The sequence below is a fragment of the Ostrinia furnacalis genome, unplaced genomic scaffold (assembly GCF_004193835.3).
Source record: "Ostrinia furnacalis isolate ACB-3 unplaced genomic scaffold, ASM419383v2 OfSCF4672, whole genome shotgun sequence".
NCBI lineage: Eukaryota > Metazoa > Arthropoda > Insecta > Lepidoptera > Crambidae > Ostrinia > Ostrinia furnacalis.
Genome location: NW_021134911.1, coordinates 580,279 through 594,987, shown reverse-complemented (window position 1 = coordinate 594,987; position 14,709 = coordinate 580,279). Strand labels below are relative to the sequence as shown.

At 36.9% G+C, this 14,709-nt stretch overlaps 1 protein-coding gene across 1 annotated transcript; it reads right to left on the bottom strand.

Annotated features, from left to right (window-relative positions):
- Window positions 1–350: 350 nt before the first annotated feature.
- On the bottom strand, window positions 351–14,404 carry LOC114359884 (ubiquitin-conjugating enzyme E2Q-like protein 1). The gene is made up of 5 exons (XM_028314414.1): window positions 14,114–14,404; window positions 3,889–4,078; window positions 3,051–3,252; window positions 2,271–2,513; window positions 351–1,888 (listed from the first exon to the last, which is right to left on the bottom strand). Exons 1-4 carry the CDS (start codon window positions 14,242–14,244, stop codon window positions 2,278–2,280), a joined length of 759 nt encoding a protein of 252 aa, XP_028170215.1. The 5' UTR covers window positions 14,245–14,404; the 3' UTR covers window positions 351–1,888; window positions 2,271–2,277.
- Between the last annotated feature and the right edge of the window lie 305 nt (window positions 14,405–14,709).

Here is a 14,709-nt window from a genome sequence, read left to right as displayed (position 1 = left end):
TCGAATCGAAAATCGAATCCGTCAAAACTCCATACAAAAAAGCGCGCCACCATGCTGTCCTAATGAGATAGGGCCCTAAGGGAAAGAGTGGTTAGGTCTACCTGAACTGTAGTGAGGTGTAGTGTAGTTTAACTCTTTCTCGATTTTTGTTAAAAATGAGCTTTCAATCTGTGCATAGGATATCAATGTACTATCGGCAACAGTGTTATCTGCCCATTGCCAGTCATGTCATGCCCCTGTCATCTCGTTCTATCGCAAAGAATCACAATTTGATTAGAGCGAGAGCAAAAACGGAGATGGATAGTTAACAGTGTGGCCGTGTGCACCTATTCAAATAAAAACACCATAGATCATTGCAGGTAATTTATTTATTACACCCATAATAACGTTGTACATAGAATCCACTTATAAATTCATATCTTGCACTGGATGAATTTTACTTATACAAAATAAACATCTTTGGTTCACCAAACAAATTAACAACATCCATTTCCTAAAGTAAGTCTATACATAAAATGTTATATTTACTTTACACTTTTATAATACCACAAGCCTTTAATTTTACATTTTAAGAAAAATATCCACAAATTTGAGCGATTTCTACTCATGGAAACACACTGTAGTTAGGTAATAATTTGACTTTACTACTAATTATTCAGATAATAAAGCATGCAATTTATAGCATGTGTTATCAAGTATGAATGATTCAGGTGGTTCATTAAAAAAGGAGTTTAAAATACGAATTTTCAATCTGCTTTTACAGTAAATTGTTTGGTTGAACTTTAAAATACTACTAAATTTATCTATAATATCAAAAATGATTAAATGACTTTGGGACGGAAACATTTACTTTCAATCGTAAGCTTCAATCTGCAAAAAAATATGGAGCTTCAATTTTAAAAAGTTTAAAATATTTTTATTTATACACGTAGAAACAGATTTGTATTGTCGTATCTAAATACGATATTTTTGTAAGTATACATTTAATTACATACTTATTTATTTTGAAATTAGCTTTAGTAAACCATTAACATCAAAAAAGAGCATTTGTTTTCTCTTAAAATTGGCGGAATTTTTCTTTATACATTAAAGACACATTAAGTATTAATATTGATGTTGGTATTGAGCGTATTTCGGAAATTAATGTTTCTATTTACAATAAGTTATTTATGGTGAATATTAAAATAATAACTGAGCATTACACAATTTTTTTGGCACACACGCTTGATATAGTGATAACATCGTATCTGAAATACCTACCAAGATTAGTAAAGAAGATTCAAAGGGGAGATCCTTGTCACCTACACCTTAACTTTGATTAAACAAGGCTCTCAGAAAAGTAAGATGAGAGTACCTACCTACATTGCTCAGTGGCGTAGTGGGTAGCGTCATGAAAAGTTTGTCCCAGGTTTAATGTCCGATAGAAAAATACGTTGGGTACACGAAGCCAATCGATCAAAGGAGTATTCAAAATAAGTCCTAACTGTGATATCATTGTAAAAATATTACATGCTATTGTATGGTTGCATATAAGAAATATTTATAAATACATATTTGTACGTTAGAACATTCAAATCTTATTATCATGGGGTGCTATTGCTTCAAACTTGAAACTTGGCATACAGACCTACTCATGTTAGACTTTTTTGTTTCTATCAACTAAATTGCAACATCCCACTCACAGTCGGAAAACTACAAACAAATACATTTTAAAAGTTATCAATTCAAATAATCACTCTTAATTAATTACCATCCATTTATGCGAATTGTAATATTGAACTAATTACACAGAGCGGAGCATTATTTATCAAAATTTGCACTAGTAAGTAATTACGACTAAAATAAAACTAAAAGAGATCCATACTGCATTTCAGTTGAACACGTCGAACTGAAAAGAAAGTAACAAAGTTTAATATTTACATACACCTAAAAAACATGACTGTTCTGAAGCAGTCAAGAAAAATATACAGTTACATCAGATGCTAACTTATTAAAAGTTTCATAACCAATTTCTTATTTATTTAGTGGATGGAATAAAATGAAATACATAATATTTCCCAAGATGTCATGTAGCTCAGAGCCGAGCAGTTCCCAGGGAAGGTGGGTTTGATTCACATCTTAGGCATTTCGATTTTTTCAAGTTATTCGAAAGTTAGTTTGAGATGCACTCTTAATCTGGTTTTATAACTAGAGTAAGTACGTTAAGTTCGAAGCACGAAGAAGTTCGATGTTCTAGGGACTTTTGAAAACTACCCGCAAAAAGTGCCCACCTTTGACTCAACCATCCGACAGCGCCGGCGTGACCCAGCCGTATTTGTCGTGCGTTTTGACGAGCGACCGGAAGGCTTCCTCGGCGCGCCGCCGCGAGAACTCGCGCGATGGCCGCGGCGGCGCCCGCGCAACCCGTCCCTGGCCCTTGACAACGGACGCTGCGAACTGCATCACCACTGCTTCTACCGTGTACGCGGACGCCCAGCCTCGCGGTGTTAGCAGTTCCATACAGATTGCTCCTCCTGTTATGAAAGAAATATTTGATAATGTGTTTTTCTCCAATATAAATCTCCAGTTAAAATTACGCTACTTATGCTGTTGCTATTATTATGAAGTCAAACTAATAGGCAAATATTAAACATATTAATTAGGTAGGCAAGGAATTTTGAGATAAGTCAATGAACAAACACATCCGGCTATTTCCTCGTAAAGATAACATTAATGCACTTACAAACAAAAGATAAACCGATTCCCAAGCTCTAGCATCTAACAATGGACACCACGAAACCGAAACGTTGTCTATTCAACTTTACAGTGCTGCGTTTTCTTTTTGCGGCAGACTAGACTTTGAAAAGTCTTTTGAGACGAGTTAATCGACCTCTATTGTTACACGAAAGTGCATGATCGAAGTTTAATCTCACTCGACACTGGCTAAAAACGTCCAAATCGCACGCCATAAAATTAAAATAAAAAAAAAACTTGACTCTGGCAGTCCTGGCACTTTACAAAAAGCATGAAGCCAGAAAATAAAAAAAAGTAGAAACAAAAGTGCATCGTACCTTCCATGACAAAGCCCTTCTCTATCCTGGGCTCGATGACCCGCATGAAGGGCGGCGCGAAGGGGAAGTTCTCCGGGAATATGAGGTGCAGCAGGATATGCGGGATGTGCAGCTCGCGCAGGTCGCCGGCCAGCTCGCTCTCGGGGTCGATCTGGTGCAAGCGCACGTGCCACTCGAAGAGGTTGTCGTTTACTAGTTCCACCTGTAAATTAAACGTCATTTGTCGGTTAAATAACTATGCGTGTTAGTGAAGTCCGTCAGTGGTAACGTAAAAAGAAATATAAAAGCATTATTTATAATATGTGACGTCATCATGAATTAACCTACAGAATGAACCTAATGAAAATGAGTTGCACTTATTTGTAAGCACGAGTTGCGCTAGTTACTTATACCTACACTTTTTATTCATTCTGTGCAGCTAGACTGCATAGAGTGAGAGACCTGTAACTACCGCTAGACTTAACGTAGAGTAGGTGCGTGCACACACAGGAAGGTAGAGCTGTTAGGCAGGACCAGAGGGAGAATTAGTGAGAAACCACAGTAAGCTCACTGCATTGCAGGCCTAACCTAAGATGCACAGGAGACGGGAGTTCATTCAAGTGCTGCTTTTACACTATGCGGAAATTAGCCGAGTCAAGTCAAAAAAACAGATGAGTGGGGATGAAATTCATTCATTTTTCACCCACCCCACTGTTTTTTTAACTTGACTTGGCTAATTTCCGCGCAGTGTAAACGCAGCAGAGGATTTGTCACACTGGATGCGGTCAGGTCAAAGTAAAGCCTTACCGCATGCAGACTGCATCCAGTGTGGCTTCTTTAGTTTTCAATTTGAACTCACTGTGAATATAGGTTCAGGCCGGCTGTCCTGCAACCGCTGGATCTCCTTGAGCTCCTTCATGAGGCGGCGCGTGCGCACGGCGGCGGCGCGCTCGCGCACCTCGTTGGCGCCCGCCGCCTTCTTCTTGCCGCCCGTCGCGCCCGGGCTGGCGGGGAGGCTCGCTGCTGCTTCTGCTGGGCTGACGCCGTCTCTGGAAAATAGCACGAAGAAGGTCAGGATAAATATAGAACAAAGTTAACCAAATGTAGAAGCATTAGCATAGCAGCATTTCTGATATGTAATAGGTACAGCAGGCATTAGTATCTATGCAGGAATGTGATTTCCGAATTGCAGGACGTGTTTAGCACATTTTTAAGTTGTTCTGGGACTTCGAAGTAGTTTGAGAAAAGGATAGTATAGTACCTACCTACCTAGTCTTGAATTTACTGCGAAAGTAGCTATGTATTCATTTTGTGTAAGACGTTATTACCTAAAAAAGCTAAGATAAAAAAATACAAATAAGATGGATGGTAGAGCATTTATTGATTTACGAGTACCAAGTACTTACCTATAATGAAACGATTTTATACTAAGTACTTACAACAAAAAGACGGATTTAAGTTAATACAAAGGACCGTTGACCTACTTTAGTTAAATTTCCTTTATGCCATTTGCCACAAGTGTTCGGGTCTGGACCATGGACCTATAAAAAAAGTCGGACGGAGTCTCATCAACAAAATACTGTGACATTAGGATACACCAGCTTGCCTGTACGTACAGGCCGGCACGCACACATTCACACCCTGTTACACCACTTCGAGAGCAAACTTCACACAGTTGACATATTTAAGCAGCGAAAAAACAACACGAATACGACATGTCTTGTGTGATGAAATTGTGTAAAAACCGTTCTGTTCGAACAAACAAAAATTAAGGAATCACATTTCACAGGTAAAATAATAATCCAATCACTTATTTCCCGACATTAAAATATTGAAATTAATTGAAATCAAACGTCATTCACTCGAAAAAATAATACGTCAAAGACCAGTGTGCTCTAGATTTGTAATTTTGATAAAGACAAGTTAGATTTCAAATAAAAACAAAAGATTTCGAAGTAAAATAAGCGTTTTAGTTAAAATTAAAATTGTCCCTACCTGTAGCGGAGAATAATGTTGTGGTAGGCCTTTGTTCAAACTATCATAGAAAATGTTGTGATAGGGATAGAGACATGCGATTTTTGGTTTTACAAAGGTAATACGATAGAGAATAATATAAAGCAATAAAAACCACCTGTTATACGGGCATTTTTTGGAGAAAACCAAAAAAACACGAATTTATAAGCAGATTTTTTCAAAAAGTATCAATTTTTATTATTTGTTGGCATTTTCTTAGTATTTTTTTAGTATCTATAGTCTGTTATTTAGCATTATTACTGTTTTTATTTTATCAGGATATACCTCTTAGTTTAAAAGTTATTACGTTTTCTTTACAATAAGTAATTTTAAGAAAAAAAAATATATAAAAAATTAAATAAAAATCTCAAAAAAAATTTGACCTCTTTTTTGTCGATAAAAATAGGTCTAGTTTCACCTAATTTCATATGTACACTTTATCGTGACTCACACTGTATAATTAACGAATCTAACAGTTCTTGCCCCAGTAGAGAACACAGATTAAGTAGAGGTAGAGAACGAAGTCTCGTTTTATGCGTTTTAATGCTGAAAATCGTCTCTCACAAGTCACTTGCGTGAATGAAATTGTGAGAATTAAACACTGTAATAATTTACATAAAAAAAGCAAAATAAAATTCCCATCATTTTCCGAGTATTGCATTTATTAGAGAACGAAATTTTATTTTTGGGACATGTGTGGGTCAATGTGGTCAATAGAAGCTTATCCTCAAGTTTTTGGGGTCGCCACCCTTGTCCCCCAACCGCCATCTTGAAAAAAGGGGTGAAAACACTTTTTTAAGCGTCTTACAAAAAATCGCTATGTCATAATTTGTAGCAAATTGTTTTGCCTACAAATATGTTTACACAGGGCCCTCTTTCCCACTGGGCACTTTGGGCACGTGCCCAGGGCCCCACGACGGAAGGCGCCCCCGTCTGCTNTACATGATATTGGCTAACTTACCTCAAAGTTTGATTCATCTGACCACACAATATTTTTCCAATCTTACTCGGTAAAAGTTTGGTATTTTAAAGCCTACTCGTAACGAGCTGTTTTGGTCTTTACTGAGAGCCATGGCTTCTTTCTGGCTGTACAGCCCTTAAGCCCAGCTTCTTGGAGTCTTCTGCGAGTTGTTCTTGCAGAAATTGGCGTATTAATTTCAGCTGATAACTCAGCAGCGAGGTCAGAAGAAGTTTTTTTATGATTTTTCAAAGACTAACAATACTACAATATCATAGCTAAACATCTCGAAACGTGTTTTATTGCACGTTGTGCCGTGAGTTTATGTTTCAAAACCTGTCAAAGAAAGGTTTTTATCAAATATCTTTGAGTATCTTTTATAGTTATCATGTATAAGCAGTATTTAGGGGGTGCTCAATACTTTTGGCCAAGGCTGTAGAATGCATCTAACCAATCTATGCAGGAATGTGATTTCAGGATTACAGAACGTTTTCAGCACATTTATAAGTTGTTATGGGACTTTGAAGGGAGTTTAAAGAGTAGTTTGAGAAAAGGATAGTATAGTACCTACTAGGTACTACCTAGTCTTGAATTTATTGCGAAAATAACTAGTCACTTTGTGTAAGACGTTATTACCTAAAATTAAATTGAAAACACATCAACTAAGATGGATAGGTAGAGCATTTATTGACTTACGAGTACCTAGTAGGTACTTACAATGAAACGATTTTATACTACTTACAACAAAAAGACGGATTTAAGTTAATACAAAGGACCGTTGACCTACTTTAGTTAAATTTCCTTTATGCCATTTGCCACAAGTGTTCGGGTCTGGACAAATAAGGGTGACAGTTTTCCCACTAAGGCAGCCTTAGTTAATGCGGCACTTTGCCGAATGTCGAAATATTCACAAGGGCCGAGCCACTTTCGGCGTGACCCACATGGCGCTTTGTTCAATTACAGAACACTAATGCTTACCGAGTTAGTTAAACAACAAACCATCGCCCACTCGTTACCTTATTAAGAGCTTTTATGTAAGTAGAAATTCTATTTTAGGCCAAAAAAAGTGGCGCGGAAAATGTCTAAGGAATTAAGTAGTTAGGTAAATGATTCCTGTAGGTAGAAAGTTACCTACTCAATGATTTATTCGTGCTAAATTAGTAAGTTGATTAGCACCTAAATAATTAGGTAGTTCGAATTGATTTGTCTGGAATTTCGGGAAAATCTAATATAATACGTGTGCCTGTAGACAAGTAACCAATTTATGTTAATTAGGTACTTAATAGGTAATATCAATTACAAAATAATGATCGATATGCTAAGTTTCCAATATACTCGTAAGTAAAATAGAAACAAAACAAGTCGGTATTGAAACTTACTATCTGAAAATTTGGTTTTTTTTTACAGGCATTCGTTAATTTTATGAATTTTTTTCGTATTATTTTATGTAGAGTTTGATGTTGCGTACGTTTTATTATGTAGGTTACATAAGTACGTGCGTTAAAGCAATTATTTAATGTCTAAAAAATAAGTAAAGGTAGGGTTTTGCAAAGAGGCTGAGAGTTAGATCGTTATCTTCATTTCGTAGGCGGTTTATGTATAATTTGTATTGTACGCGTTTACGATTCGAACAAGCGAGCGGCCTTAATCACGTCGTCTTAACGCACCATGAATATGAGAATAGCTATTAAAGCCCTTTATGTTTTAGCAAGACGTACGAGTAGGTTCTCCTCCAACGATGCGAACTATCGTATTGTATTTACGTCGTTTGACCTAATTTGAATAGATACTTAGAAACATAACTACTTAGGTAGGTACTATGAATCTAAGCTATTACAGGTTTATGAATTAATCGTGAAGTCGTTACTTTAAATGTATGGTTTCCTTCTGATTAGGTACTTTTGCCACATTAAAAGATTAAAAGATTGCCAGCATTTAATCCCTAGATAATCCCAATAGTGTCGTTCTATTAGTCAGCGAAGACACTGGGATTATTTTATACCCAAGCGAAATTTTGTCAGCAATTCTAGAGAAAAGTTTACACATTACGTGTNAACATATGTATTTGTAGGCAAAGCAATTTTCTACAAATTATGACTGTACAATTTTTTTGTACGACGCATAGTTTCCGAGACATGACGCGGGCAACCGTAGCACAGGGGCCACGCTGCGCGGGCCCCCTGTGCTACGGTTGCCGCATGCCCCGCAACCCAGGCCGTGGGGGCCCGCGCAGGCTGGGGCCCGGCTGGCAAATGCCACCCCGACTGTATGGCCAGTCCGACGCTGGTGTCGTGTTGCTCAGGAAATAGAGTCGCAATTGAACCCGGCGACACAGTATCGAACCGCTACAGGACCTTGGGATCGGATCGATGATAATATCTTTTTATTTTATCCATGTTTCAGTTAAATTAGCAGCACGCATATATATGCTCAAACCTCTTTGCCTAAGTGGATAACGCTTTTTATTTTGCAAGTTTAGTTAAACACTTTCTTTCGTGAAGGATTGTCATAATGAGTTTCAATAAAATTCCGAATTCTTACATAAAGTATGAATTATGTAGTATATGTCAAAAATTTCAAGCATTTGCAAGTAATTAACTACCTACTTTTGTGTCAGTATTTGCAAAATAATAATATGTAGGTAGAGTTAGGAAGATTGAATGAACTAGATTGTATGTTATCGTTTTTAACTTTCCAACATTTATGGTGCAATCCAATTTCATTGTTTTATTAACTAGTTATGACCCAATTAAAACGCATACAACGCTGTAACGTAAAATTTGATGATTAATAAAAATCGAATTGTGTTTAGGTAGGTTCTATGTTTTGATGACAGTGTTTGATCGCGTGCACTTTTGCGTTGAAAAAACCTACATAATTTATCTTTCAATTTAAATTAATTTATTTTGCAAGTAGGCTATTACAAAGGTCTTTTACACGCCCCAGTATTCCACTGCTTCGGGAGAAGTTCACTTCAGCACAAGATTTTCCGTGCTGAGAAGAATATATTTGTGATAGTTGGGATAAGTAGCTAATTTAAGGAATATTTCAAGTGACATTTAGAAAACTTTTTAATTTTACATTCCATACTCAACAGGTAACCTATCGTTAGGCAGTTTAGCTAATTAGGTACCTAGTATCTAGTAGGCTGAAGTGTTGCGGCGTGATATCAGCTAGATTAATATGCTCGCAAGAAAACCTGTCGTAAATAGTCTTATCACAACCTTGGGCTTGGATTGCGTCCAACGGGTGGAACGCGCCCGCGGCTGGTCGTTGACTTGCAGGAGATTTATGCACAGATTACGTAAACAGCTTCCAGTACTATACAGCATGATGCAGTGGCAACTCATGCCAAATGGTAGCTTCCTAGCCTGCTCTACCGAAGCCTTCTTCGAAATGAAAACCTTACGTTTACTTCTTTACAGTGTCTAACTAATGTATGTTTAACACTGTTGCATATTATAGAGATGTAATAAGGTGCTTTTTTCACTATAAAAGTATACAGTCTGATGTGTTGTTTGTTGACTGAAGATACACAATCAAGGTTTAAAAAATTAAGAGCTACAGATTCTAGAACTAGAATAGACAGCTAGATGAAAAATATGGTTGGTAACAGATTTTCAGCAGGTGCCTCGTAAAAGTATGTAGGTAATTGTGATTAATTAATTTCTCAAATCTCATTTGAAATACTGTTCTTTTCCGATTTAGTAATAAGATGAGATTATTTTATATTTCAGATGTTCGTTGAAACACTACTTTCAGCGACGAAAACTTCGATTTGTATTGTTCGCAAATGATACAATTATTTTTATAACTACTTATTAAAGAAATATAAAATGTAAACGGAACTAAATGCGAACAATACTTATTAGAACCAGTTAGGTATTTTATCTTAGAATATTTACTCAAAGAATTCTAATGACTCTACATTTTCAGTTTTCACCGTAAAGGTCAGCTATCGCTTTATGATAAACCTATCGCTTTATGATAAACTCATTAAAAGGTGTTCTGGAATTAGAAGGTAATAATTTCTGATCAGATTTTTAAATCAATCTATGTCATCTCGGATGTGTGAAAGTAATATTTTTTAATTTTACAATCTTAAATGCATCACGTATTTTAGATAATATAATAACTAACATAAGTTCGGCTAAGCGTGTTCAATGTTAAGGTTGGATAATGATTTAGACCTTAATTGGGGTGTTAATGACATGCTTAACCAACGAAGCGTTAGATGCGTGAAAAACGAGTTGTGTTTTTCCGTATCCGTGTAAATAAACAATTATTGAATTGCGTAGCCTGTAATAGAATATGAAAAGAAGAATTGTTTCAAGATTTATTGTGCTATTTAATTAATTATTATTTTATTAATATAGAGTAAAATTGGAATCGTACATCATCGCGCCCGCGTGCGTATAGATAAATCATATTCTTTATTTCTATAAGTTCTAGAATAATTTTTCAATTAGGCATGGGTATAAGTTATGAAATTAACAATTAACTAGGAACATTTTGTGTTTTCCTAGCCAATTAATTATTCTTATCTAATGTGCGCTAAGGATGCGACAGAAATAGAAGTGAAAGTAATTCAAGTGGTCTCAAGCTCAGAGCTGCTAAGTGCTTGGTTCATGTAACAAGTTCCGGAAAACCAGTCGGCGTTGGAAGCAATCTAAAGTTTTCATAGACATTTTCTACATTTGAACCTGCCTAGTTTGTCTATTCGTTCTAACTATAAACTTCGATTTAACATTTTATGCAAAAGTTCTGTTAAGATTTATTTATTTAGCTTGGGCTCTACTGATCACAGCGATATCAACGTTAATGGAAAGTGACCAAGCGTTAAATTATAACTATTGGATAACTGTTGGATCTTGATTTAGGTGGGTCACTATCAAACTCTTCAGATCTGTTTTCGAAAATTAAATTCTAGAGATAATTCCATACTTATTCGTTGTATCGAGAGTATGCGGAAAAATTGTTGTAAGGTTAAAGCGAAGAGACCGACACGGATCATATATTACCTACATACACATTCTTAAATTCATAACACAAACAGCTACAAATAATATTTGTGTAATCTCGCACTCATTACGGAAAAAAAATTGTTAATTATTGTGTAATCTCGCACTCATTACGGAAAATATTTTGTTTGGTGATTCAAACTTTCAACTTAGTGCCTACTCCGTAGAGCTAAAAGCTCTAGCTTATTGCACACTCTTATTTTTCTCATCAGAGTGGATAAGTTTATTTGCACTTCGTTTTTGGTGCAGTTTGTACTTTTCTTAACTTTTCTCTAATTAGAAAACAATTAATTGGTAGTATCCGTGTTACTCTACCTAATTAAGTGTTATAAAAACTGGTCGTCAGTAAAATTATCATTAATTAACAAGGAAATAAAATTATTAAAAATGTGATAGGTAATCGTGGATTGTAGGCGCTAATTGCAATCCGTGTTAGTAACATAATTTATTACTTTGTTGAGATGTATATTTTTGTCTTAAAACCAATTAATTTTGCGGTCACGATGGTTGATGGGCATCCGGCTGAATGGATTTGTGTAGAGTTTCATACTGGACATTTGAAAAGATAGTTTTTTTACGCAAAAAATTATTGCAAACGCAACCTTAGCTTTGGTTTGAATACATAAACATATTTGGGCATGGGCAGTGCGTAAAATAAGTATTCATCGTAGCATTTGTTAGCGTTGGAGTTTTAAGCATTTTATTTAGCTGTGTATCAATTGAAAAGTCCTTAGAGCTAGTTAGTCTCGACGGGCATTATTGTTTTGTTGTTGCGCGTTGTGCTATTATGGCACGCAGCGTCGCATATTGTGCGGCGTGTTGCGCCCGCGCTGCCACGATCGTGCGAGTAAACAATGTCTTTGTCTCGAGTTGATGCAGCAACCACACAACACAAATGACGCAGTCTCGGGTTCGCTCTTCCTTGAATCAACCGTAATGGATCGTTTGTCGAGTTTCATCGTACTGCAATGAGGATCCGATACTCAACCCGTTATGGGCCTATTAACCTATGATTCACTGTAACTCGACTGGTGATGTAACATTAAATGGTATTCAAGTGCCTGTGTTGTAAGTCATTGATTTTGAATAGAAACATGATATGAATTGAAACATTGATTGATATGAATTTGAAATGAGCATCGTAAAAATTAAGTGTGCATTTTAAGTAGATTTACGTCGATAAAACAACGCAATTAAGACACGGACAATACAAACGAGTGGACTTTTTATGGAACAAATGTGTTTGTTTCATCTTCTATTTCCTACATCTCAACCCAAATACAACGTTAAACGTAAAAAAGAAATCGCACAATTAGAGCACGACGTAGTGATTGATCTCAAACATTACAACAAAAATATTTTGCAGATCTCGTATGTAATAATAAAACAACGTGTCAGCATCGTGTGGGGCTTACAATGCGCAGACTCAATACCAACATATGACGGACGAGACAATGTATCTACGTATGTATATCTACTGTGCGTATTCATCAATTTAAGTACGAGTGTACCTATCTCTAGATTGTATTCATTGGAGATATTGTATCAAATATTTGCCTCCAGTAAATTTTGGAGAAAACCTCCCTATTCCTCAAGTAGTTATCATAGAGATGCACGAAGAAGGAAAATGTAAAGACATGAGGATTATTTTTGGTAACCCATCATTCATAATCTTTTCAGGGCACTTTTACACGTCCCAAATATAACTTGCCCCACCAGTCAGGTCGCAGGTGAGCGATAGTGCTGAGAGAAGCTATATTTGTTCACATTTGGTCATTCGGATTTCGGGCATGTAGAGTGCACCTCCGTGCAAGACGTATACAAGCGGTTAGGCGCTTAATTTAGCGTTGACCTCAAATGGTGCAAATAAAACATCGTGGTTACGTGCAGGTGTACATGTTTCGACTTAAATGAACCTTGATCTGAATCAGCAATTCCGTTATGTTTATTATTTTGTATTCGATATACCTACCCACTTGGTTCGATATCATCTGGTTAGTTTCCGTGTAAATGAAAATGCATTGTTTTTGTTTTGTAATTTCGAGAATACTAGCTGAGTAAATGCTTCTTTGTGTCTCCTTTGTACACGGACTTCCTCGAATTTTGGGAATGTTTCAATGCTGTTTCCCACACTTGACTTCAAGAGCCTCATACCTCTGAGAATAAACATTATCTGAAAATAAACTGTGTTCCACTACCGCTTTCATAAATTAGGTTGCTATTTATGTTCAAGCTTCGGTTCAATTGTTCGTTTGGGTTGATTACGTGTTGAGCACGCTATATTTGGGTGTAGATTAGGATCCTAAATTACTTGGTATGTTTGTTTTTCGGCTGATAAAAACAATACGCTTGAACTGTCTGGAATAAGTAGTAAAAAATCTATAAATACTTCATGTTCAAACAGAACTTTATCTTTGTTGATCTAGTTACTAATGTTATTTAAAATGTTCTATCCTTAGAATGAGTACTGATAACTACTAATTTTATAACTCAAATCATTTATCTATCGGTGGCTCGGTGCAGTACTGAAACTTTCAGGATTCCATATTAGTTTTAAGATTTGTTTTACAATATTTTTTAAAATTGGAACTTAGGCCGGATGTTAAAGTATTATTGAATTTCTCCCACGATTCTCAGGTGCATGTATGCAATTGTTTTATTCTTAGTTATTCATGAGTAATTCTATAAACATTTCGTCAGACAAAACGGATGCTGACGACCGTGGGAGTTAAGGATGTTCAAAAATAACAATGCGTGCCTTATTCACATTCCATTAAGTTATTAAAAACATTGGAATAACTTCGATAAATGTTTGTGTTGTTGACTACGCGACCGGTTGCCACGGTTATGTTATCCAAACTTCGCCGAGTGTTGCAACATGAGCACCTTACACCATACTTTGCGCGGTTACCTACATACATGTTGGTACTCAGCTTCTGAAATTGCTACAAAATCATGCTCCTCAAAATTAACCTGACATGCAAGCTCCGAACTAAGTTCTGTGTAAGCTATGTATTGTGTTATCAATGAAGATCTTTATGTGATCTTAATAGCTGTAATATTATAGAGACAAGTTAAAAATGGTTATTTACCTGTGTCGCCGCAGCAGGCCTCGCCTGGCCGGGGACCCGCTCGGTCCAGCCCCGTCGTTCTCTAGTTTCTCCGGCGACCGGAACAACTTCCGGAAGGCAGCTGCTACCTTTTCCTTCGAGCGTGACGTCATCTTGCACTAATTCAACAACACTTTCTATCCTTACACTTATTATCAACTTTCACAGTTCACAAAGCATCAACAGATTTGTTTACATCCACAAATTGGCTGTGCGTCATGTCAATCGAACTTCAGTTTTGAAATACGAATGAGCGCGTTGCCAGTTCGATCGGCGGTCGAAGGAGGCGTCTCGCACGGGGTGCGTCTGCCGAAGCAGGCGTGCGACTACGGAGTGAGCCGGCCGTTGAAATCGAAACTTGGCAGAGTGGAGGAGGTCGGTTATCGCTCCTCGACGCGATGCGGGCCCGATGTCAGAGTGCGTCGGCGGCTCGCCGCATATCACCGCCACCGGCTGGTCGCTTCGTGTGAACGAACTTACAGCTGACTTATTGCAATCCTTGGAATCCAGTTTCTGTACTTTTAGCTGCAGGAATGTTGCTGGATTCTACGGTGAAGTCGTCTGAAACAAAGGGCAAC

Bases quoted from the DNA above. Each gene is read 5' to 3' on its own strand.
- LOC114359884 (XM_028314414.1), bottom strand. From the start codon at position 14,244: ATGACGTCACGCTCGAAGGAAAAGGTAGCAGCTGCCTTCCGGAAGTTG. The intron at 3,253-3,888 runs GTGAGTTCAAAT...TTTAATTTACAG, and splicing joins GGCCTGAACCTATATTCACA to GTGGAACTAGTAAACGACAA. The intron at 2,514-3,050 runs GTACGATGCACT...CTTTCATAACAG, and splicing joins GAAGGGCTTTGTCATGGAAG to GAGGAGCAATCTGTATGGAA.